The sequence below is a fragment of the Cnephaeus nilssonii genome (assembly GCF_951640355.1).
Source record: "Cnephaeus nilssonii genome assembly, chromosome: 6".
NCBI lineage: Eukaryota > Metazoa > Chordata > Mammalia > Chiroptera > Vespertilionidae > Cnephaeus > Cnephaeus nilssonii.
The window spans coordinates 22,873,277-22,897,643 of NC_137077.1; the positions used below are offsets into that span (position 1 = coordinate 22,873,277).

General features: G+C 40.3%; 1 protein-coding gene and 1 pseudogene across 2 annotated transcripts; one reads left to right on the forward strand and one right to left on the reverse strand.

Moving 5' to 3' along the window:
* The first annotated feature begins 1,243 nt into the window (after window positions 1-1,243).
* Window positions 1,244-2,073, forward strand: LOC307102070 (tripartite motif-containing protein 5-like; annotated as a pseudogene). Its single transcript has one exon. The product of its transcript is annotated as a tripartite motif-containing protein 5-like (transcript).
* A 3,889-nt stretch (window positions 2,074-5,962) lies between these two features.
* Window positions 5,963-22,091, reverse strand: LOC307102071 (taste receptor type 2 member 7-like; the record flags this gene model as incomplete). The annotated part of the gene is made up of 2 exons (XM_079775523.1): window positions 5,963-6,574; window positions 21,612-22,091. The coding sequence occupies 2 exons, from the start codon at window positions 22,089-22,091 to the stop codon at window positions 5,963-5,965; spliced, it is 1,092 nt and encodes a 363-aa protein (XP_079631649.1).
* Window positions 22,092-24,367: the final 2,276 nt, after the last annotated feature.

Consider the following 24,367-nt stretch of genomic DNA (forward strand, 5'->3'; position numbering starts at 1 on the left):
ATAGATATTTTATCTTTTTTTTTTTTTAAATCCCCACCCAAAGATATTTTTCCATTGATTTTTAGAGAAAGTGGAAGAGTGAGGGAGAGCCAGAGAGAAATATTGATGTGAGATAAACACATCGATCGGTTGCCTCCTGCAAGCGCCCTGACCTGGTCCCTGACCAGAGCCTGCAACTGAGGTACATGCCCTTGACCGGAATCAAACCCAGGACCATTTGGTCCCCAGGCCGACTATCCACTAAGCCACACTGGCTAGGGCAATATATTTTATCTTTTAATTTGTAATTAAAATTCAAGCTCAACCGGGTATAGAAAATTTCACAAAATTTATCTCACAAAATTGTTGCTGTATTTTTATTAGTTATTCCATTCATGAATGTAGGTTATGTTGACATGAAAGACTCTTAGAAATAATCCCTTCATTTACTATATTTCACGTTGATGGCATCCATTCATTCATTCATTCAACAAGTATTTCACTGAGTGTCTCAATATACCAAGCTCTCTTTTAGACACTGAGGTAATATAATGGTAGACAGAAATTCAAAGCTTGTGTGATTCATGTAATTTACATTCTAATGGGGGAAGCAGAAACAATCATTTAAATCAAATATTGTCCAAAATTTAAAATTTAACAAATAAATCTAACATTTATTGAGCCTTTATTATGTTCCCACTACTATGCTAAGCACTTTATGGTTATTATCTCATTTCAACATCACAACAAACCTTTAAAATAGGTACTATTATTAACTTCATTTTTAAAATGAATAAACTGAGTTTTAGAAAAAGAACTTTTCCAATTTATATTGGCATGACTCCCATGAATTAATGACCTCAGAATGAAATATCATCAAACATAGAAATAAACTATGAATGATAGTTAGCAAGGCAAAACAAACATAAACAAGCAGCAAACATGGACTTCACATGGGCTGCAAATATTAAAACTAACAGATAAGACTATCTGTAGATATAACAGCTGTGCATGAACTACTTTAAAAAAAAAATAAATGATGTAATTTCAGAGAATAGCAATAAGTGACTGTTAGAAAGAAATGGGAAATTTGGGAACAAAACTTATAGAAATAAAAGTATAATTATAGAAGATTCTCTTTGAGGACATCAGGCAAGGATTCACCACGTCTGCTCCTCGCACTAACATTTCAGAATAAGCAGAGATCAGTGAGCAAGAGGAGCCTCATATCAGAACAGGTAGGAAGGAGCAGGGGAGCAGCGCGATGGCTTCGGGAATCCTGGTGAACATAAAGAAGGAGGTGACCTGCCCCAGCTGCTTGAATCTCCTAAAAAACAACAACACCAGGATCCTGGAATGTGGGCACAGCTTCTGCCAAGCCTGCATCACTGCAAACAACAGAGAGTCCATGGTCAGCCCAGAAGAAGTAGCTGCCCTGTGTGCTGGATCAGTTACCAAGCCTGAGAACCTGCGTCTCAGTCGACCTGTGGCCAACATAGTAGAGGCACTTAGGGAAGTCCAGTTGAGCCCACAGGAGGCGCAGAAGAGTTATCTCTGTGAGCATCACGGAGAGAAACTCCAGCTCTTCTGCAAGGAGCATGGGAAGGTCATGTGCTGGCTTTGTGAGCCGTCTCAAGAGCATCGTGGTCACCACATGTTTCTAATGGAGGAGATTGTCCAGCTGGGCGAGCATGAGCTCCAGGAAGCTCTGGATACGTTGAGGGCAGAGCAGAAGGAAACTGAGAAACTGATAGCGGACTTCGAAGAAGACACAACTTCCTGGAAGAAAACGTATGTCCAGGATTGTCGTAAACAACTGAGAGAAATCCACGATAGTGAGGAACAGACGGAGCTGCAAAAGCTGGAGAAAGCGGAGGGAGATCATCTGCATGAGCTGCTCAGACTGAGAGCATGCTGTTCCATCACAGGCAATCGCTGTGAGATCTCATCTCAGACCTGGAGCATCCGTTGCAGGGCTCAACAGTAGCGATGCTGCAGAATGTGAATGGCATCATAAGAAAGATTAAGAACTTCACTCTGAGGAAGCCAGACACTCTCTCCAGATTTCCTGACATGAGAGTTGTATTACCGTGAACCTTCCCAAGAATAATCCAGATGTTGATTTCTGCGAATCGGAGACAAGCAAGAGTGTTAGGTTGGAAGACCGATGTATAGGAGCCATTAACTTCTTGGAAAGACGATGGTAAGGACTGTAATGTCCTGGGCTCACCGTTTATTACATCAGGGAAGCATTACTGGGAGGTAAGTGTGTCAGAGAAATGTCCCTGGATCTTGGGAGTATATTGTGCAAAACGTAACATTAATAGTTTTTAACAAGATTATGCTAGATATTAACCTAAATTTGGCTACTGGGTTATAGGATTATAGAATCAGTTTGAATATAAGGATTTTGTGGGTTTTGCCAATCCCTGGACCTTAATCTCCTCCTTTCTTTCTTCGGACTGTTCCTCCCCATTGTGTTGGGGTTCCTAGACTACAGTGCTTGCACTGTCTCATTTTTTAATGTTACAAACCATGGGTTTCTCATATATAAATTCTATCCATGCTTTTGTTTTTTTCTGGAAATTGTTCCATATTTCAATCTTATGAAATGTACTGGCCCCATGAGACTATGTTCTCTAAGCTCTTAAATCTCTTACACCTTCACCCACTTTTTTGTAGTGCCTCTGGCCTTGGGTACACATGCACTGAGCTTAGCTGCCTTCTCCAGCGCCCCCCACCCCTCTTTAAAACCTTCATTTAACAATAGGGTGTACAAGTTGCCCAAGTTGCCTTGTGCTATATTTTCCCCAATATCTTGTTTGTATTAGTAGAGAATTTGTATTCACCAATTTCTATGATCAGAAACAAAATCACTAATGCTTCATAAAAAAAAGAAAAAGAAAAACCAGTATGGAGGTGATATCTCTGACAAAATGTTACAATTTCATTTCCTCTGCCACTGAAAAGAATAAGGAAAGCTTATACACAACTGTATAGATTATTCAAGACTTTGTATAGGAGTCATTCACTACAGAATGCATCCTTAGGGGTGTGTCCGTTTACCCATGATGCTCCTTAGTCATTAAGGAGTGAAGGAGAGTATATCATAAATAACATTGAGTCCGGTCTCTCCAAATACATGCAGTGTAACCTTTAGTAAGATACTTGAGAGCTGACTTTTTTTTTTTTTTTTAAAGCCCTGGTATAAAAACCACACTATAGTTAGGATCATAGTGAGAAGATAAATGTCATCTATATATATATAAAAAGCCAGCGACTGGAACACTGTAATGACCAGAACAACCATTCTCCATGAAGCCCTATGTGGCCAGCAAACCGGCCCGATCTGGGAGTGCGGCCAGCCAACCAACTGCCTGTGGCTCCTCCCCCAGCCTGCCCTGCCCTGCCCTGCCCCTGATTGGCCCGAAGCCCCTCCCCCTGGCTGGTCATGCCCCTGATTACCCCTCCTACCACAATAGGGGGTGAAGGCAGTCAGCCAACCTCCTGTAGCCCCTCCCCCCACCTGCCCCACCCAGATTGGCCCCCCACTCCAATCAGGGCAGGGCCAGCTGGCCAACCACCTGCAGCCCCTCCCCCTGGCCAGCTCTGCCCCCAATTGCCCCCACACATACCATTGGGGGTGGGGTTGGCCAGCCAACCTCCCATGACCCCTCCCATGGAAGCTGACCCCTGATCGGGGGTGGGGTCCGCCGGCCAATTGCCTGTGGTCCCTCCCCCCAGCTGGCCCGGCTCTGATTGGCCCTGATCAGGGCCGGGCTGGCCGGATCCCACCCATGCACGAATTCATGCACTGGGCCTCTAGTTAAATATAAAACATGTAACTGTCTCAACTTAATAAACTTTTTCTCTACTAATTACTGAGAAATATAAGCTTTGTCAGCGTCTCATGAAGCAGGTTTGTGACTGAAAGCTGAGCTTATATTGTTAACAGGCAAGAAAGGAGATGGTTCTGTGATATTGCTTTATGCTTTCTTCCTCTTCAAGCAGGGAATTTCAGGTGGATTCATGTAGAAATTCAAATTAACAAATTACAATAAAAAAATGTGGTGTTTCCTTGTAAATTCTGCTTCCTGAGATTAAATACTGCCAGGATCCTAAATTCCTAATTGGTTATAGTTTTAACTTCAGGGTCTTTTAGGAATATAAACACCATGCTCAGCATTGACAAGTGTTTCATGAGTAGCTCAAGGCCCTCTAGGCTTTCCTCTCCAGCGAAAGGCCACACCTGGCCTAAACTACAAACCTCCTCACCCTTAAGCTACAATATTCCCATTCAATTAAGATCTTATGTCTAAAACAAAGGAGTAGGAAAATAAGAAAATGGTGTTGGTCTCTTCAAGTCCTATTTCTTTCCCCTATGTCCTGTTTTGGTTTTGCTGACATTCCAAACTGAGGACTTCCTCAGGCCTCACCTGAGTAGATCAGAATGATTGAAACAAGGGACTAAACCTCAAGGAGGACAGCATTGGCCCTATATGCTCTTCCCTTGTAAAACTCTAGTCCTTACTAGGATGACATAGGAGATAAGTGCAAGCACTAATCTTTAGAATCGGTGAATATATCCTTATGTGGAAAAGGGGTGTTTTCTGATGTGATCTTTCTGGATTGAAGTGGGCCCCATAGCTAACGACTATCCTATATAACAAAGAGCTAAAATGCTATTATACTGGACGGCAGAATGACTTTCTGGGCAGAGGGCGGGGTGCGAGGGCCCAGGCAGCTGAGGTGTGAGGGCCTAATCTTGCACAGATTTTGTGCATCAGGCCTCTAGTATCCTTATAAGACACACAGGAAGGTAATCTGAAGCTGAAACATCTCTCCCTCTCCCTCTCTCTGAAATAAATTTAAAAAAGAAAAAGACATATTTTAAAAAAAGAAAACAAAAAACCTATTGAACCATAGTTTGTGGAGTGTCTTGTTTGGGGGGTGGAGTGTCTTTCTCTTTCTTTCTTTCTTTTTTTCTTTCTTTCTTTCTTTCTTTCTTTCTTTCTTTCTTTCTTTCTCTCTCTCTCTCTCTCTCTCTCTCTCTCTCTCTCTCTCTCTCTCTCTTTCTTTCTTTCTTTCATTCTTCCTTCCTAGGACAATGTAGGCATTAAAATAAATAATGATAGTAGTAGATAATAACCCATTGAATAAAATATGAATCTGTAAGTCCATACTGTTATAAATTAATAGGTGATGCCTGCCATGTTCCATGCTGCCCCCTGGTGGTCAGCAAGAAGTCAAAGTCCCAATCAAACTCCTGGTCGAACAATTTGCATATTAGGATTTTATTATATAGCATATTACTACAATCAAATTTCCAGCTATAGTAACTGGTCATTACAAAAGGATTTTAACAGCTTCAATGAATTGTAGACTCTCATTTCTGCAGTTATACCAGTAACAAAAATATTCAAAAAATACAATTTAGTGTAAAAGATGACCAAAACATGAATTTAATGGCTAAATTTATATTATGACAGAGACAAGGTGGTTACCTAGAGGAACTAAATGGTTTTAGGTACTAACACATTAATATGAACTGGGAATCCTGAGTGATAGTTTACATGTCCATCCATATTGAACTACTGACTTTTGTGAATGGCTCAATGTTAATAATAGTGATTTACAGGTGGTTTTTGAATATTTTTTTCTATTTAACTTTTTTTCTCTGTTAGATCTTACTACACCCACCCATTCAATTTTGTTGACTTTTGTTTACTTTTGACATCTCACTTCTGTAGATGTATATATTTATATTCACACATATATACATTTATATATATACATAAAAGTTCTAACAGCTCAGAAAGGTAATACTTCCTCTTCATATTTTTTTTCCTAGTTACTAGATTAGAGTTCTATCCAGGTTTAGAAGACTGATGCTCAGTGATACATTACACACACAAATGGAAGACTCCAATGAAGCAAAGCCGATTCCACGAAGACATCTTGCTGACTTCTCTCGCAGGCCTACCTATGTAACCGAGAGTACCTTTCTTCTCAGGCCTCGCTTCAGGTGCCAAGGAATTCGCAAGAAGGCTTTCCTCATTTGGCTGTTTCCAAAAATCACAACATATGAATGCCCTGAAGGATATAAAATTCCTATCATATAACTAAGCATCACAATGAGCTGGTTCTGTGGCAAAAAATACCCTCCAAATGTCATGAAATAGGCGAAGTGCTGCAGTGCAAAGAGCACAAGAAAGAAAAACACAGTTTTCATCGCTCTGGAGTGGGCCTCCGTACTGGCATCTCTGGACTTCCTAATGTTGAGCTCAACCTGTTTTGTGTGTCTCCACAAAGAAAGCAGCAACAGGAAAAAGGAAATCAAGGAAACAGAGAAAGGAGGGAGGGACCCAATCATGAACATAACAATCTGATCTAGATTTTTACTTCTACTCACATTGAATAACCCAGTCATATTTCCCTCATGTTTTGGGGGGAAATGATACCAGCAGATACCAAAATTATATGGCAAAGGAAGGCTCAGGAGCAGGAAGGGCAAAGATACCAGCAGAAGCGTGAAAACTACCTTGTTAATTCTCCATTTTAGCCAAACAAAAAAAGGAGAGGAGAAATTGGCGATCTTCAGGAAATAAAAGACAGTGAGACAAGTAGCTAACCAAGTACTCAGGTGAGAGGCCAGTATCCAGAAACTAGGATAAATAAGGTTTCCTTCCATAGTATCAGGGATTTCCTGATAGGACAGCACTGAAAACAAATTGGCAATTGTTAGACACAAAAGACTGATTCTGATGAAGGCCAAACTGGTAAGAATGAAGTCAACCAAGCATAACTTCTGATTTCTAGCCCAGGCAATGCAATTTGTGAGTCCAATGAATCCATTTCCTAAAATTCCCCACTTGTTACAGTCACGAAAACTTTCTCCAGCATAGTCAACATGGCTTCAAGGAGGAAATTCTGATCTATAGTTTGTTGACTGACCAATTTCTAGATGATTTGCTAGATAAGGACATAGATAATATAGTTAATTACGCAGTAGTATTCTTCTCCTTGTGTTTTACTGTGGCTTTTCTTTACAGCTGTGAAACCCAGAAATCTGCAGTTAGACTGTGGAATCACTTTCTGTAACACTCACTGGACGTTTCAACCTGGTCTGCTAAGAATTTCCAGTCTTGGTCCAGATTGTCAGCTACAAACTGTACTATTCTATATGGGGAGAGATGACTGAAAGATCTAATTCTCATTTGCTAACATGTAAATAAAGGCATGGATTAATTTTCACTCTTTTGAATGAAAATTCTTTCTCCTCTCCCAAGGAACTGCTTCATTTGATTTACAAATCTGAATTGTGAAATAGGAACCTCAAACACCTGTTTTCTCCACATTAAAATACTTCAAGTTGTAAGTGAAACAAGCAATCCCTGTACTGCTGATTAATTATGAAGCTTTTGTAGTGTACGTCACTACATTGAGAGTAAGGTATAGAATTGGAAATTTTCAGAAACTTGGTGTGCAATATATGCATCTAAATTCAGTACCATAATTCCCATGGAAACTTTTTTTTTTTTTTGCTTTAAAGATGTGGGCCTTTCAGTTCATCTGTCATTAGCATTTTAAACATTATTTTTAATGCTAAATCTCTTATGAAACATAGGCACCCCAAACTATAAGTCACAAAAACTGAATTTATCTTGTTTCCTCAAAAACTTTTTTTGAAGTATAAAAAGTATAAAATTACTTTTTTAAAAATTCTTGAGAAAGTAGGGAGAGTAGGAAGAAAGAAAAGCATTAGCTAAAGCATAGGAATTCCCCCCGCCCCAGAATATTGTTCAGATTATTTTATGGAAAAGTGCTTTAAAATTTGTAACTATATTTAGGACTATTCTGTTGCATATAATTTTGTTTTAAATACAAAATACCTTAGAGGTATCTGTTCTGATCATCTGAAATTAACAAGAACATTTTGATTTACTAATAGCTTCAATGCAGTGGAACCAAGAGTAATTAGATGTCATCCCCAGCCCCACTTTTCTGATGGGGTCTTTAGAGCAAATAAACTAATAGTAAACATAAAAGTTCAAATTATGACCCAGCTAACCTGAGGGAGGAGATGGTGTGAGCCACTGTTCCTGGATGTGTAAAGGCAGGACCACATAGACACTTCTGCTGGTTAGATGATGCTTTCAGACTAATTGAACTTTACACGTCAACCTCTCAGAACAAACAAATGGGGGTCCACCACAACCCAGACACAATAAAAGAAGAGGGTTGTTTTTTTTTTAATCATCATTTTTGTTGCCAACAAATTACATTCAGAGGAAGAATGCACCTTCACCGTTTCATGCCCTCAGGACCAGAGATAAAATAAGAGAGATAGAAGATTGATAAGATTGATGACACTTTTTTTTTAACTCTCTCTCTCTCTCTCTCTCTCTCTCTCTCTCTCTCTCTCTTTCTCTCTGTCTCTCTCTCTGTCTCTCTGTCTCTCTCTCTCTCTCTCTCTCCTTTTTGTTAATCCTCACCCAAGGATGTTTTCCCGTTGATGTTTTAGAGAGAGTTGAAGGGAATGGGAAAGACAGAGACAGAAACATCGATGTGAGAGAGACACATCAATTGGTTGCCTCCCACACACACCAATCTAACCTGTAACCGAGATATGTGCTCTTAAATTGAATTGAACCCAGGACCCCTTAATCCTCCAGCCAATGCTCTATCCACTAAGCCAAACAGCTAGAGCTTTCTTTTTTTTTAACCTGTCTGGTATTGAATGATTCACTCCATAGAATAAAGAATTTACAAAATCTGGTCCTTAATTTCTCAAACGAATCCAGTATCAATTCTGCAATGACAGAGCTAGTCCTTTGTAGGTCATCTATTCACAGAAGCCAGAAACCTGTGTCAACCTGATTTCACCTTTGTTCACCTTTCACATGTATTTGGTTACTACATCCAGTTGATTTTATGATTTTAATATCTCTCAAATCTACCCCCTGTTTTCCAAGCCTGTGGCAACCATCTTAGTTCAGACCCTCATCGTTTTTGCCAGTGATGGTAAGATTCGTCTCCTCATTGTTTCCTCTATTTATAATCTTGACCTTTTGTAGAGGGTTTTCCCCGATAATAACCTGATTATTGTTTTCAGGATAAATTTCAAATGCATCAATGTAGAGAGTGCCTGGGAAGGTACATGAGCATTTCTTTAATTATTGTCAGCTGAATCCAGTGGCGTCGGCAGAGCCATGTCCTGGAAACACACCTTGCCAGAGGCAGGAGTGTTGTCAGCCTGACCTTCAGTCCAGACGCCAAGAGGTAGGTTTTGTTATCTAACTCTAGCCAAGCACCCGGAATGAATATGACTCGGGCCCAACCAAGAATGTACATAATCTCCTTTGTCTTGACCTTTAGTAAAACGTCCTGTTTTTTGCTGTATAAAATAAACGTGCTGTATTGGCTCTGGGTCCCTGTCTCTCCATCAGAGGACAGTGGTCCCACCCAGTCCCAGCTCTCCCTACTGTATTTGTGTCTGTCTCTCTCATTTTCTCAATCCTCCATGGACCCTACTCAGGAACTGGACCACTCTCTAGATGCGCTGGACGCGGAGAAGAGAGAAATATTTATACATCAATATTTTCATGTTTTATTTCTGGCACTCATTCCTTCTCTGACTCTTATAGATACTGTTTTAGATACAATTCATTTGGGGAAAATGACCCTCATTAGCTGAACTTGGACTTGGTGTCCTTTCCCTTACTTACCTTGTATCTCTCCAATTATGGCATTTTTGTGCTTTATTGTGACTGTTTCTGGGCTGTAATTTTTTGGAAGGGAAGAAAATTCTAACATTTCACTGTCAAAATCATCTCACTAAATGCAAAACCTGAAAAACAGTAAACATAATAAATCCTTGCTGGGTTTGAAAAAAACATGATTGCCATAGAAAGTTTTAGAAGTATATGACAGTAGGTAAAATTAAAATGCCAATTATTTGTGTTACTATTTACACTACTTTCCTTCCAGTAAGATCTAATTTTAAAAATGAAAAAAAAAATCTAACAAAGAAAGGGAAAATGTTTTTATACAAAATGAATGTGAAAATATTCCTAAGAGCCAATAAAATTCCAGAATAATTGCATCCTGGAAGGAGAAGACATTTTGTCCTCCCTGAGATAGACATGTGTTGTGGTATGGACTTGCCTTCTCTACCTGTAATGCTTCTGTCAGTGTCGACATTTGTGGACTTAAACACTAAAGAGGGGAACTCAAAATGTGATGATAGATAAATAGAAGACCTCAGGGAATGGACATGTATAGTAGGCTAGAGAAGTTCTGTAGAGAAAGTTACATGGGATTGTCAAAACTGTTTTCTAAAGAGTGAATTGTATAATACTTTGGAAATTTTTTCCAGATAGTAAATTTCCCTATGAGATAGACTTATTATTTAAAGCTATACAGAGTCATGTCTGAAGCTGCATAATATGAAAAAAGATATAAAATAAACATGCTCAGCCTGGCCAGTGTGGCTCAGTGGTTGAACGTCAACCAAGAACCAGGAGGTCATGGTTCAATTCCCAGTCAGGACATATGCCCAGGTTGTGGGTTTGATCCCCAGTGTGTGTGTGTGTGTGTGTGTGTGTGTGTGTGTGTGTGTGTGTGTGGCGGGGGGGGGGGGGGGGTGAGGTGCAGGAGGCAGCCAATCAATGATTCTCTCTCGTTGATTTTTATCTCTCTCTTCCTCTCCTTTCCTCTCTGAAATCAATAAAAATATATTTTAAATAAATAAACAAACAAACATGCTCAATAACCAAGATGTAGATACAATGACAGATAAAATCTCATTTGTAGGTTTTTAAATAAAAATTGATTTTTTTTTTGCTTTAATTATGGATAAAGGCTTTAGGAATCTTTTGCTTTTTCTCACCAATGATAGCCTTGATCAAACTCAACATTTATATATTATGAATAAGCCTAATATAAATTCTTATGAAATTAGAAGCAGAATGGTATTTTCTTTAATTATTTGAGTTGATTTTTGGTTATGGTATAAGATAGTTGTCCAGTTTCCGTTTTCTGCATGTGGCTGTTCCGTTTTCTCAACACCATTTATTGAAGAGACTGTCCTTTTCCCATTTCTACTCTGTCTATTTGTACCTCACAATCCACCCTCAAAATTAGTGGATTAAAACAGGAGCTTACATTTTCTTATAGTTCTGCAGATCACCTGGGCTTGGCCAGGCAACTCTTAATGTGGTCTTTCATTTAGTTGTCATCAGATGAGGGCTGGGAGCAGAGTCATTTGAAGACTCATCTGAGCCATCTTAGATAGTTCAATCTAATGGCTGGCAGTTGGTGCAGGTTGTCAGGGAGGAGTTTGGGGTGGCTGTCCATTGAGCTACCTGCAATGGCCTCTTCACATGGCTTGGCTTCTCACAATACTATGGCTGGGGTTCTAAAAGTGAATGTTTCAAAAGACAGGAAGTGAATAGTATCCTATACAATAAAAGCCTAATAGGCAAATTGACCTAATGGCAAAATGACCAGTCACTATGATGAGCACTGACCACCAGGGGTAGATACTCAACACAGGAGCTTTTCCCTTGTGGTTAGTGTGCTCGCACAGGGGGAGTGCCACTCAGCCAGAAGCTGGCCTCTGCGGCAGTGCTAAGGAGCAGCGAGCCGAGTGGTAAGGAGCAGCAAGCCAGTAGGCGGTAAAGAGTGAGGGGTCCCAGACTGTGAGAGGAATGTCCGACTGCCAGCTTAGGCCCATTCCCTGAGGGCTCCTAGACTGAAAGAGGGTGCAGGCCGGACTGAGGGACCCCCACGCCCCAGTGCATGAATTTTGTGTACCAGGCCACTAGTTGTTTATGCCATACTGTACTGCTTATGCCATACTGTACTGATCTAAGCATTTAAGCACCTGCTCAGATCCAGAGAGAGGAAGTAGGCCCCCTGTCAATGGGAGAAGTACCAAAGAAATTGTGGCCATTTTTAATCCCCTAGACCAGTGGTCGGCAAACTCATTAGTCAACAGAGCCACATATCCAAAGTACAATTGAAATTTCTTTTGAGAGCCAAATTTTTTAAACTTAAACTTCTTCTAACACCACTTCTTCAAAATAGACTTGCCTAGGCCGTGGTATTTTTGTGGAAGAGCCACACTCAAGGGGCCAAAGAGCCACATGTGGCTCGCGAGCCGCAGTTTGCCAACCACGGCACTATACCATCTATAATTTCCAGAATTATACCTTTCTTTCCTATCTTTTCAAGTTATTTAAACTTGTTAAAATACAAACTTTTTCTTAAAAAAACACAAAACAAGCAAAATATAATATATCTCCAATTTTTAGCCCTGGCCAGATGGCTCAGTTGTTTAGAACATTGTTCTAATTCACGAAGGTTGAGGGTTTGATCCTCAGTCAGGGCACTTATAAGAAGCAACCAATGGATGAATAAATAAGTGGAAAAACAAATTGATGTTTCTCTCTCTCAAAAAAATCCTATATAATAAAAGGCTAATATGCAAATCAACCAAATGGCAGAACAACCAGTCGCTATGACATGCACTGACCACCAGGGGGCAGACGCTCAATGCAGGAGCTGCCCCCTGGTGGTCGGTGCACTCCCACAGGGGGAGTGCCACTCAGCCAGATGCCAGAAGTTGTGCTTATGGCTGGCAAGCACAGCAGTGGTAGCGGGTGCCCGCCTCCACAGAAATGCTAAGGAACCCTCGGGGAATGTCCACGGGGAGCAGCCTAAGCCAGCAGGCAGACATCCCCCGAGGGTTCCCCGGACTGCGAGAGGGCACAGGCCAGGCTGAGGGACACCCTCCCCCCCAGTGCACGAATGTCGTGCACTGGGCCTCTACTCTATATATGTAAAAAGCCAGTGACCAGAACGCCAGAACAACCAGTCACTATGATGCCCACTGCTGCCAGCGAACCTGCCCAATCAGGGAGTGGGGCTGGCCAGCCAACCTCCCACAGCCCCTCCCCCCAACTGGCCCCACCCCTGGTGGGACTCTCCCACCCCGATGGAGAGCAGGGCGGCCAGCCAACCCCCCCTGTGGCCCTTCCTCCTGGCTGGCCCCACACCCAATGGGGCCCACCCCACCCCAATCAGCCCCCAGCTCCTCCTCCCTACTGGCCCAGCCCTCATTGGGTCCCCATCAGGGCGGGCTGGCTGGCCAAACTTCCGCAGTCTCCTCCTCCTGATAGGCCTGGCCCCGATCCACCCCAACTGGGGCCAGGTCGGCCAGACCCCACCCGGGCACGAATTCATGCACTGGGCCTCTAGTAGAAACATAAAATGGCATTTAAATGCTACATGCTTAGTACTCTTTTATAAAATAGAAAGAAAATACAAGTTAAAAATGCACACAATTTCAAAACCAATAAAACTTTAATGATTTTTATTTAATAAATCATGTTTTTCTGAAACTAAATCATTTTGAACTGAATAGATGAAAAATATATATACAATGTTGGATTCTACTTATCAACTTGATCTTCTGATTTTATGCATAATTTTCATCAATGTTATTTTTCCTTTGTTCAAAAATAAATTCATATTGAATTCTTAATCCATTCCCTTGATGGGCCTATCAATTTACTATGCATCAATAGTAAAATATTGAAATGAAAACTTAACTTTTTTATTAAAAAGTTTTAATGTTGGCATTATAGCAGATGTCCCCCTTTTCCCCTTTTAATGAAACATTTTTTATTATATAACTACTACTATACCTATTGCTAATCAACTGTAGTTAAATGGTTTATACAAAATTGAGCTCTACACAGTATAGCTATATGAATGGTGAATACAATACTGATCATACATTGAGTTTTACATGCTTATAGCATCTAACTTGTGATGATTCCATTTTCCTATAATTGTTTTCTATTCAAAGTTCCTGACCTTCATTTTATTTGACCTTCATTTAGTAAAAATATTACTAAATAAGCAAAGGAGGACATTAGAGTCTTATGGCAGTATTTGCTTATAAGATCAGTATTAAGATAAGCCTCACCATGTGTCAGTTGCATTTTATAAGAAATTCAAATTCCTACAGTTTTGCATATTCAAGGCTGATTTTCTCCTTGTGGGGAAAATGAGGAATTGGTTTACAGAGTGTATATATCTATAACCTTGTAGCATATTTCTGTGTAGATGCCACTCTTTATTTTCTTAGCATTATCTATAATAATAAAAGGGTAGTATGCTAATTAGACCGGACGTCATTCTGGATGTCATTCCAGACGTCCTTCTCAACGAAGTAAGGCCAGAGGGAACCCCGGGATCCAGGTGTCAGAGGGAAGCTGGTGCCAGCAGCTGGGTGAAGGAAGGCCTACTCTTGCACGAATTTTATGCATCGGGTCTCTAGTCTTAATAATAAAGAGCTAATATGCTAATTAGCGCAAACAGCTGAAAGACTTTCTGGATGTCCTTCCGGACGACCTTCCAGATGAAGCCAGGGCTCTGAGGGCTAGCCAAGGCAGCCAGGGCTGTGAGGGCCAAGCCCCTTGCACAAATTTTGTGCATCAGGCCTCTAGTTAATAAATAAAAAATGTTGTAAAGCAAAAAATGTATTATTTTCTAAACAAATTTAAAGAAAACAAAGTAAATAAAATAAAATTATAGAATCTACTTTTATAACCTTAAAAAATAATTTAAAAATGGAAATAAAATACAAACCAAACCACTTCTATTCTTGAAATGTACATTATATTTAGGTCAAACAGAAAACTTAAATTTACCCATGATTCTGAAAATAAAATAGTCTGAATAGACATGTAAAAACTAATGTGCTTTGGTTGGCATAATAATTAGGAGATATTTTAGATATATACACGAATGAGTATTGAAAATAAGTTAAGAAATAAACTCAATTAGAAAAAGGAGAAATAAAATAACCCTGAGAAAAGAAATAAGAATTAATTTAAAAATAAAAGTAATATTAAATGGAAGAAAAGAAAGTACTCATAAATTCAGGACTAACAATAACTTCTTAACAATACAATAAAATTGACCAAAGTCTTTTAAAATTTTTAAATTACAAAAGAAAACAAGAAAAGTATTTAAAAAGAGAAGACTTTTTTTTACACTCAAAAAATTGAAATCAGTTTATGCAGATATAAAATACAAAATGACTTATGATGTACAAAATTACATTAAAATATATTAAATATATGTCAAAGTACTTAAAATCTAAGTAAAAAATATCGTAATTTAACAGAGCATTGATTTTTCCCAAAAGTTGCTGGATATAACTGGTTTCATTAAAGACTTGTTCAAATAATAGTCCTTTAATATGACAATTTATACAAAATGTTGAATAGAATAGAAATTTGCAGTTTCCTAATAATGTATATATCTATATATCATGAATCATTAAATGTAAAGGTAATAAAGTGGAATAAGTGAAGGATATACAGGTTGTTTCTTGATTCTGAGAAACTACTAACAAATATTTATAAATTTATTCTTACAATTGGAAAACTGATATGCATAATCACATTTTAGTCAATATATGTCTGTCAAGTATACTTTATTACATTTTTATTAAAATTTTCCAAAGAAGTGAGAACTGAAATACTATTTATATAATTTGTTGCTGGCAAAAGTTCTTATAACTAGATAATCCACTTAATTTTTTATTGTTTACTCTATTACAAATGTCTCCCATTTTCTCCCCCTTTGCCTCCCTCCACCCCCACCCCCAAGTAGGCTTTGACTGCATTATTTTTTATTTTTATAAATATGCTAAATATACACATATCTATATACATGTAACTAACATTAAATAAGCATAGAAAAGAGCATATCCTATCTAATAAAAGCCTAATATGCAAATTGACCATCACTCCAACACACAAGATGGCTGCCCCCACTTCGACTCAAGATGGCCACCACAAGATGGCCAGCAGAGGAGGGCAGTTGTGGGCAATCAGGCCAGCACGGGAGGGCACTTGGGAGAGATAAGGCCAGCAGGGGAGGACAATTGTGGGAGACCAGGCCAGCAGGGGAGGGCAGTTGGGGGGACCAGGCTAGCAGGGGAAGGCAGTTGGAGGGGACCAGGCCTACAGGGGAGGGAAGATGGGGGGGACCAGGCCTGCAGGGGAGGGCAGTTGGGGGTGACCAAGCCTACAGGGGAAGGCAGTTGGGGGGAACCATGCCTGTAGGGGAGGACAGTTTGGGGGGACCAGACCTGCAGGGGAGGGCAGTTGGGGGTGACCAGGCCTACAGGGGAGGGCAGTTGGGGGGAACCATGTCTTCAGGGGACGGCAGTTAGGGGTGACCAGGCTGGCAAGGGAGGGCAGTTAGACATGCCCAGCCAGCAGGTGAGGGCAGTTGGTGGTTACCAGGCCTACAGGGGAGGATCGTTTGGGGAGATCAGGCCAGCAGGGGAGAGCAGTTAGGGGCAATCAGGCTGGCAGGGGAGCAGTTAGGCATCGATCAGGATGGCAGGGGAGAGGTTAGGGAGTGAGCAGGCTGCCAGGCAGAAACAGTAGGGCAATCAGCCAGGCAGGCAGGTGAGCGGTTGGGAGCCAGCAGTCCTGGATTGTGAGAGGGATGTCTGACTGCCCATTTAGGCCCGATTCCAGTAGGTCTAAAAGGGCAGTCAAACATCCCTTGAGGGGTCCCAGATTGGAGAGGGTGCAGGCAGGCTGGGCTGAGGGAAACCCTGCCCCCCATAAACAAATTTTGTGCACCGGGCCTCTAGTCCTATTTAATAAAAGAGAAACATGCAAATTTACCATACCTCCACTACGCCCACCAGCCAATCAGAGCAAGTATGCAAATTAACCCAACAAAGATGGTGGCAGCCACGGAGCTGGAGTGAGCAGGAGGCTTGGGTTGCCCCCAGCAATGGAGGAAGTCAAGCTTCTCGCCTGCCCTGGCCAGCCCTGGCCTCCACTCAAGGCTACAAAGTTTCAATTATAGAAGATACATAAATCCCAGATACCTGCTTCCAGCTGGTCCTGGCCTCCGCTCAAGGAGGCGCTGAAAAAAAAGAAAAGAAAAAAAGGAGTGGCTGGGAACTTGGGTTGCCGGGGGGCATGGCCAGCCTGCAAATAACCATCAGCCCCTCACCCAGGCTGGCCAGGCACCCCAGCGGAGACCCCAACCCTGAATGGGGTGTGGCCATCCTAAAAACAACCCTCATACCCTCATCCAGGCTGACCACACCCCCATGGGGTGAGGATCCCCACTTGGGGGCTTGGCCATCCTGAAAACAGCCCTCAGCCCCTCACCCAGGCTGGCCAGGCACCCTAGCAGGACCCCCCACTCTGAAGGGGCTGTGGCCAGCTTGAAAACGGCCCTCAGCCCCTCACCCAGGCTGGCCATGCCCCCCAGCGGGGACCCTCACCCCATGGGGGCGTGGCCAGCCTGCAAACCACCACAGGCCCCTCACCCAGGCTGCCCCATGCCCCAAGGGAACCCCACCTTAATCTGGGACACCCTTCAGGGCAAACCAGCTGGCCCCCACCTGTGCACCAGGCCTCTATTTATACTAATAAAATGGTAATATGCTAATTAGACTGGGAGACCTTTCAGGAGACCTTCCAGATGTTCTTCTGGACAAAGCCATGGTGGTGGGGGCTGAGGTAGAGATGGTTAGAGGCCAAGAGGGGAGGGCATTTGTGGGTGATCAGGCCAGGATGGGACCGCAGTTGTGGGTGATCAGGCTGGTGCAGGGCAGGGCCGTTGGGGGTAAGCAGACCAGCAGGGGGGCCAGTTGGCGACAAGCAGGCTGTCAGTGGGGGTCAGTTGGAGGTTATCAGGATAGCGGGGGGAGAAGGGGAGTTTGTAGTGAGCAGGCCAGCAGGGAGGCAGTTGGCGGCAAGCAGGCCAGTGGGGAGGGAAGGTAGGGGCGAGCAGGCCAGCAGGGGGAGCAGTTGGGGGTGAGCACAGTGGCACGGGGGGCAGTTGGGGGTGATCAGGCTTGTGGGGGGGGGTATTTGGGGGCAAGCAGGCCAGTGGAGGGGGGCAGTTGGGGGCAAGCAGGCCAGCAGGCGGGGTTAGGGGCAATCAGGCAGGCAGGCAGGCAGGTGGGCAGTTAGGAGCCAGTAGTCCCAGATTGCGAGAGGGATGTCCGACTGCTGGTTTAGGCCCGATCCCTGTAAACCAGCAGTAGGACATCCTTCGAGGAGTCCCAGATTGGAGAGGTTGCAGACCGGGCTGAGGAACACCTCCCCCCACCTGTGCATGAATTTCATGCACCGGGCCACTAGTTTCAAATAAACATTTAAAAATATTTGATATTACATATTACAGAAGAACCCCAAAGAAGGGTGAAATACCACACAAAAACTTATTAACTTCTTTCCTTCTAGATTATATGTTCTGCTCTCCAGAGTGGTTGATGAATCTCAGGGTTTCCCAACTTTCAACAACACGTCAGCTGCCCCAGCATCGAAAGGGAAGCCTTTCTGAGCTTACCATTTCCCAGAATCAGGATAAATGAGGGGCCAGAAGGATAAAGATTTATAATAGCCTGGCCAAGCAAAAGGACCAGTTTGTTCTGCATCACCTCAGAATGGAAAATTGTTATAAAAAGAGACAGGAAATAAACAACAAATAGTAACAGGAAAGACATCACACTTTTCATGGCTCTTATATGGGCCTTGAGGTGAGGATCTCTGAATCCCATTGCACTGTGCTTCATATTCTTGAGATGTTTCCATAGGGAGAAGATGAACAGGATTAAAAAAAATTCAGAGATATGGAAACAAGTATGAGAGCTCCAAGAGTGAGTACAATCAGTTTTGAAATGTTTTTAGTGTTGCTCCTTTTAGAACTCAAAAGTCCTACTTCTTTCACATGGATGTATCTGGATATTAATATACATACTTATTATAGTAAGATTTAAAGATAAGAACACTAATGCTCCCAGCAACATTACCGGAACGACCATTTCAACCTACGCTTCAGGCAAAGAAAGACAGGATTTAAGAAATTGGCTATCTTGAGAAAACAAAAGAGACTGAGGCCGGTAGCAAACCAGTTACTAAAATGAATGGCCACAACCCTGAGAATAATAAGTACAACTTCCATTATATTCATGTGTGAAGATGGATAAATATCCTTTGCAAACCAACTCATCATTATTGCCCACATCAGACAAATTCTGGAGAGCGCCAAAGCAGTGAGGATTCCATCAACTGAGAAGATCTTCTGTTTCTTGAACCAGTCAATGCAGTGCACCAGTATTGTGAATCTATTCCCGAAAATACCAATGACAAATTCCGTGTTTACTAAAATGGTGAAGAAGCAAATGCAAGGCACTCACCATGTCTTCAAAGAGAAAGCTTTGATGTCTAATTGGAACATGGATAATTTCTTGATTTACCACATTGAAATAGTATGTGTACTTGTTTTTTGGATGTGCAATTCATTTCTTTTTAAAAATGGCAGGCTCACTATTAAGTCAGAAAGCACTCAGGTAGGCTAATGGGTGGGCACATAACTCCCCTTATAAAAATGTTTCTCCCAGAGAGTTAGCTGCACTCTAATCCAGGTACTCTATGTTCTCAACATAAAATGAAATTTTTCATACTTGATGGTAGGAAAAAAACAACACCTGAGCTCTTATTTGCTAACATGCAAATAAAGACATATTCTCTTTCATTATTTTTCAAAGCTTGCCTTATTTAACCTCTACCCAATTTGTTAACCAATTTCAGTTGTTATCATTACCATTAAAAAATTCAATGCCTGGAACTCTAACATACAGCAAACACTCGCATTAGTAGGTGGAATTTGGGGAGCACTAAGATCGTCACTACTGAGGTGTGATGAAGGAAGACTGATGGGACATTTCCATAGTTTATGTAAGGCTTTTGCTATCCAAAGCATTTAAGTTCCCTGAGTGAACCCAGCAAAATCACAACTGCTGAGTGCTAGATGCTGATAATTTATATTTATTTATAAATTCATCATTTGCACGTTCCCAAACACACATTGCTTGCAGAATACCTCATGGGGTTGTTGTCCAGGAATGACTGTCTTCTTTTTGTCAATAAGAAAATGAGGCTCAGAGAACCCAAAATCATATGGATTCAAAACCTCTTGTTTTTCTCTCTAATAATTCAGACTTTCATTCCTTCATTCGTATTTATTGAGCTTATCTTGGTGTTAAAAATCATACTATACATCAAGATATTTTAAAAATATGATTACTCTTGATATTTTACACTGACCTTTAAACATTTGGCCAACTTTGGAAACTACAGACAGGACTTGTGAGAAATGATAGAACTCTATCTTTATCCAACAAAACAGTCTCTGAGTTAAAGCCAGATATTGGCAATATTGAGAGGCTCATCTGCAGAGCATGAATTCTCCTCATTTATGCCTCACCCCCATTCAGTAATACACATTACACTATAGTCAGCAAGGGCTTTTAGGTTTTATTCAGCTTGTTCTTACATCTTCCCAAAGTATTCTATTGTGTCTCTATGCCATGATTTATTTGTACATTCTATAACTAATGGGCATTTATATGACTCCCCAATTTCAGCTATTAAGAACAGTAGTAACATGCACATTTTTGCATATACATTCTGTTACACTTGTATGAAAAAATTCTCTAGTATAAAAACCAATACAATAAACGGGTCTTAGGATATGCATTTTCACCTTAAATTCATAATGCCATACTCTTATACAAAGTTGTTTTACCAATCATAATCCAAGAACTACAGCATGAAAATTCCCATTGTTTCAGATCCTTTCCAACATTAGAAGCATCACACTAATATTTATATTTACATTAGTATTTATATAAATTATTATTATACTTAACATTTACAATTCTTTTTATATCCTAATTTCAAACTTATCTTTAGTTTGAAAATTTTGTGTTTCTTTTTCCCTTTAGGTAACTGTAATTCTATATACACTAATTCATATTGCTTTGTATATTGTTTATACACTTATCAATATTTCATTATAGACTTTTATAACCATACTTCTTCAGGTCTCAAATACTCTACTGTTACCAGAAACTGTTAATACACTGGAGACATTAACAGTTTATAGTCAAATATTATGTCATATCATTAAAGAAAATATGATTAGTTAAAGGAATGTTGTAGGGAAATTTTAGTGCTTTTTAACAAACCCTGATATAAAGAAATGCTGAAGGTTTTCTATTAAGGTACTTTCCCATAGAATGTACAAGGTTATTTCAAATTCTGTTTATAAAGATTAAGTTGTGCTTTTCTCAAATAATTTAAGGGCCAGAGTAGTCTCAAGGCGATCTGTCTTAGTTTGCTGTTTCCAAAAATTATAATGAAAGAGTGGCCTGAGGGAAAGGTAGTAAAAATCATCATGACAAACATCTTGACCTGATATGTCTGGAAATTAGTGAAGATCCAACATTCTGTGAGAATAGAAATAATGTAAATGATGAAGAGGAGAAGGAAGGCTGTCACCATTTTCATGGCCCTTCTGTGGGCCACTGTGCTTGAGTCCCCTGAGCCTGTCAGGTTGAGCTGAAAATTCTTGGTGTGTCTCACCAAGGACAGAAATAAAAGGAGCAAAGAGATCAGGGACAGGAAAAAGGGGATAATATAGGTCAAAGTAAGAAGAAGAAGAAAACTTTTGAGATAGGACATTTCATTTTCTTCAAACTGCAAAGTCATATTTATTTCATGTACCCTGTAGGAATTCAACCACAATTCACTAATAGCATCGTGCATTAAGAGGTTAAGAGACAGTAGGAAGAAAGACCACAGGAAAAGCAGAAGAAGCACCCTGTTGACTCTCCACTTCAGCCACATGAAAAAGGAGTGGGAGAAATTGGCGATCTTAAGGAAGTAGAAAACGCTGAGGCAGGTGGCAAACCAGATAGTTAGCTGATTAGTTAGTGCCCAAAGAATAGTAATCACCTTTGCTAGTTTACCAGTAGCATACAGATGTGGAGCTAGCCCCATTATAAATGAATCCAAGAGTATTACCAACAGTTGACTGATTCTGGCCAGAGCCAAGCTGGTGAGGATGAAATCAGCTGAGGAAACTTTCCCAGTCCTGAACCATTCGATGCAGTTCACCAGTCCGATGAACCCATTTCCTAGCACTCCTAAGATGAGTATTCCTGTTGACACAACTAGAATGGAGACCTTTATTCCAAACGACATCTGTATAAGAATGTTTGTAATGAAAGCTTTATAGTGAAACAGTTGCAGATGGACATCCATTTATGATGCTTTCCATAAATATTTTCATCATAATTCCAGAAAGTACATCCAAAATTCTGCCTTGAGATATAGTTCCAGAGACCTTCACGAAAGAATAGTACATTCTATTTGTATTGCAATTCCAGTGCTAAACTGAACAGTTCGGTGAAGACACACACATTTCAGGAATACCTGTAGTATTCCTTACAGTCAGCTACCATATAAACACAAATGTTGTCCACTTGTCTTGACACCAGCTGCAAATTTTCCTTTGTGCCACTGACTAAATGGAGAAAGTAAAATATGTAAACATGCAAATCTGAGAGAGATTATTTTACACCAATGTGTATTTTTATCTCCTTGGAACATACATCTAAATGTAAATATTTTAAATTTTGAATAGTAATTACTAGGAGGGAAACCTTTATATAATTCTGTTATTATTTGTTAGTTATCAATAAGATTCTTGTACATATCAACTATTTTTGTTGATGCAATTTAATTTATAGAAATAATTTATTACAATTATTTCTAGTTCAAAGACCACACCCAAGTCCTAGAACAAACAACTAAAAATAATCATGGAGAAATATTATAGAAGCTAAATCAGAACTTATCAGCAAAGTATACCAGGAATATACACAAGGCAGCTACAAACCTACAATGCAAAATCAATTAAAGTTTTGTGAAGACAGGAATATTCAGTGGGAACTTGAATCATTTAGAATTTATGAAGAAATACAGAAACAAATTCAAGACTGATGTAAAGGCATGTCAAATTATCAGTGACATGAACAAGCATGACTCCCTTCTAAACAGAGAAACTTTTTTTGTCTTACAATATCTTATTGGCTTTCCAATTGAAAGGTTTCTAAGTGCCCTCCAACATCCATGTCCTAAATGAAATGTCTTCATCTTTCTGGGCAATAGAGTGACTATGTTTTTCAGACTCCCTTACAGATGGTGTGGCGAAGTGAATAATGTTGATCAATGTTTTGTGAGTGAAAATTAAGTCACCAGAGCACCATTTACAAGCCCACCCCCAAAATATCCCCCACACGTGCTCCCCCATATATCTACATTCTCCCTGCTGTCTGGAATGGCCATGATTCCAAGGCAATCTTGGAGGCCACATGTTTAAGGTGGCATACTTGCAATCACCCTTCTTCACTGGATAACAGCATAGAGGAGACTCCTTGAACACATCAGGACTGTTTAAAAAGCAATAGGGAATTTAGATTATGTATGAGTCGCTTTATGTTTTGGAGCTTATTGGTGACCGCTGTTCATTCACCCAGTCTAAGGCAGTAATTGGAACCAAGCACATGCAGATTTGTTAAGAGGCACTGGAATGGTGAAGAAACAGAACCAGGAAATCTATGCCACCTACGGATTTTGTGATGGGTTTTGATTTCATTGGTTTTTCAGATCTAATGTGGTTTATTCATGTATTTATTTCATATTTAGAATATCATTTTCTCCAACTATCCCATGGGCTGGCTTTTATGTCCTCTGGACTTAGTAGGAAACAGGAAAGACATCATCCCACATAATAATTTTTATGTTCTACTGGGGCAGTCAGGCAATACAAAGCAAATGAATAAATCAGATCTATGAAAGGTATACATTAAGGTAAAGATAATAGTGTGAAGATTTAATAATACTAAACTTTTAGTTGTTAAGGTTATACATTTCATTATTATTATAGAACTTGCTACCAAAGTTATGTCCACACACTTTCGGTTTCATCATTTTGCACAAAATTATAATAAAAACAGATCTTGAAGACATTTTTAATATTTATTACATAGACATCATAGATATCAATTATCATGTGTGCATAAAGTTAATTGACTTATGTACAACAATTATATACTACACTTATTGTGAGCATATATTTAAAATGAGAAAATTTTGATTCCTTTTCTCTGAAATTTAAAGGGAATATTTAGGTAGCAAGATGGAGAAGATGATTCACAGTTCAGAGACCCAGACATGGTTTAGGGTAAACTAAATAAATGGACATTAGTTTTTTATTTTCTTGTTTTTGTCGTTGTTATTGTTAAACTTTGCTGAGGATATTTTTTCATTGATTTTTAGAAAGTGTGGAAAGATAGAAAGGAGATAGAGAGCGAGAAACATCGATTTGAGAGGGACACATCAATTGGTTGCCTCCTGCATTCACCCAGACCTAAGCAAGGCCAGGGAATGAGCCTGCAACCGAGGTACCAGCCTGA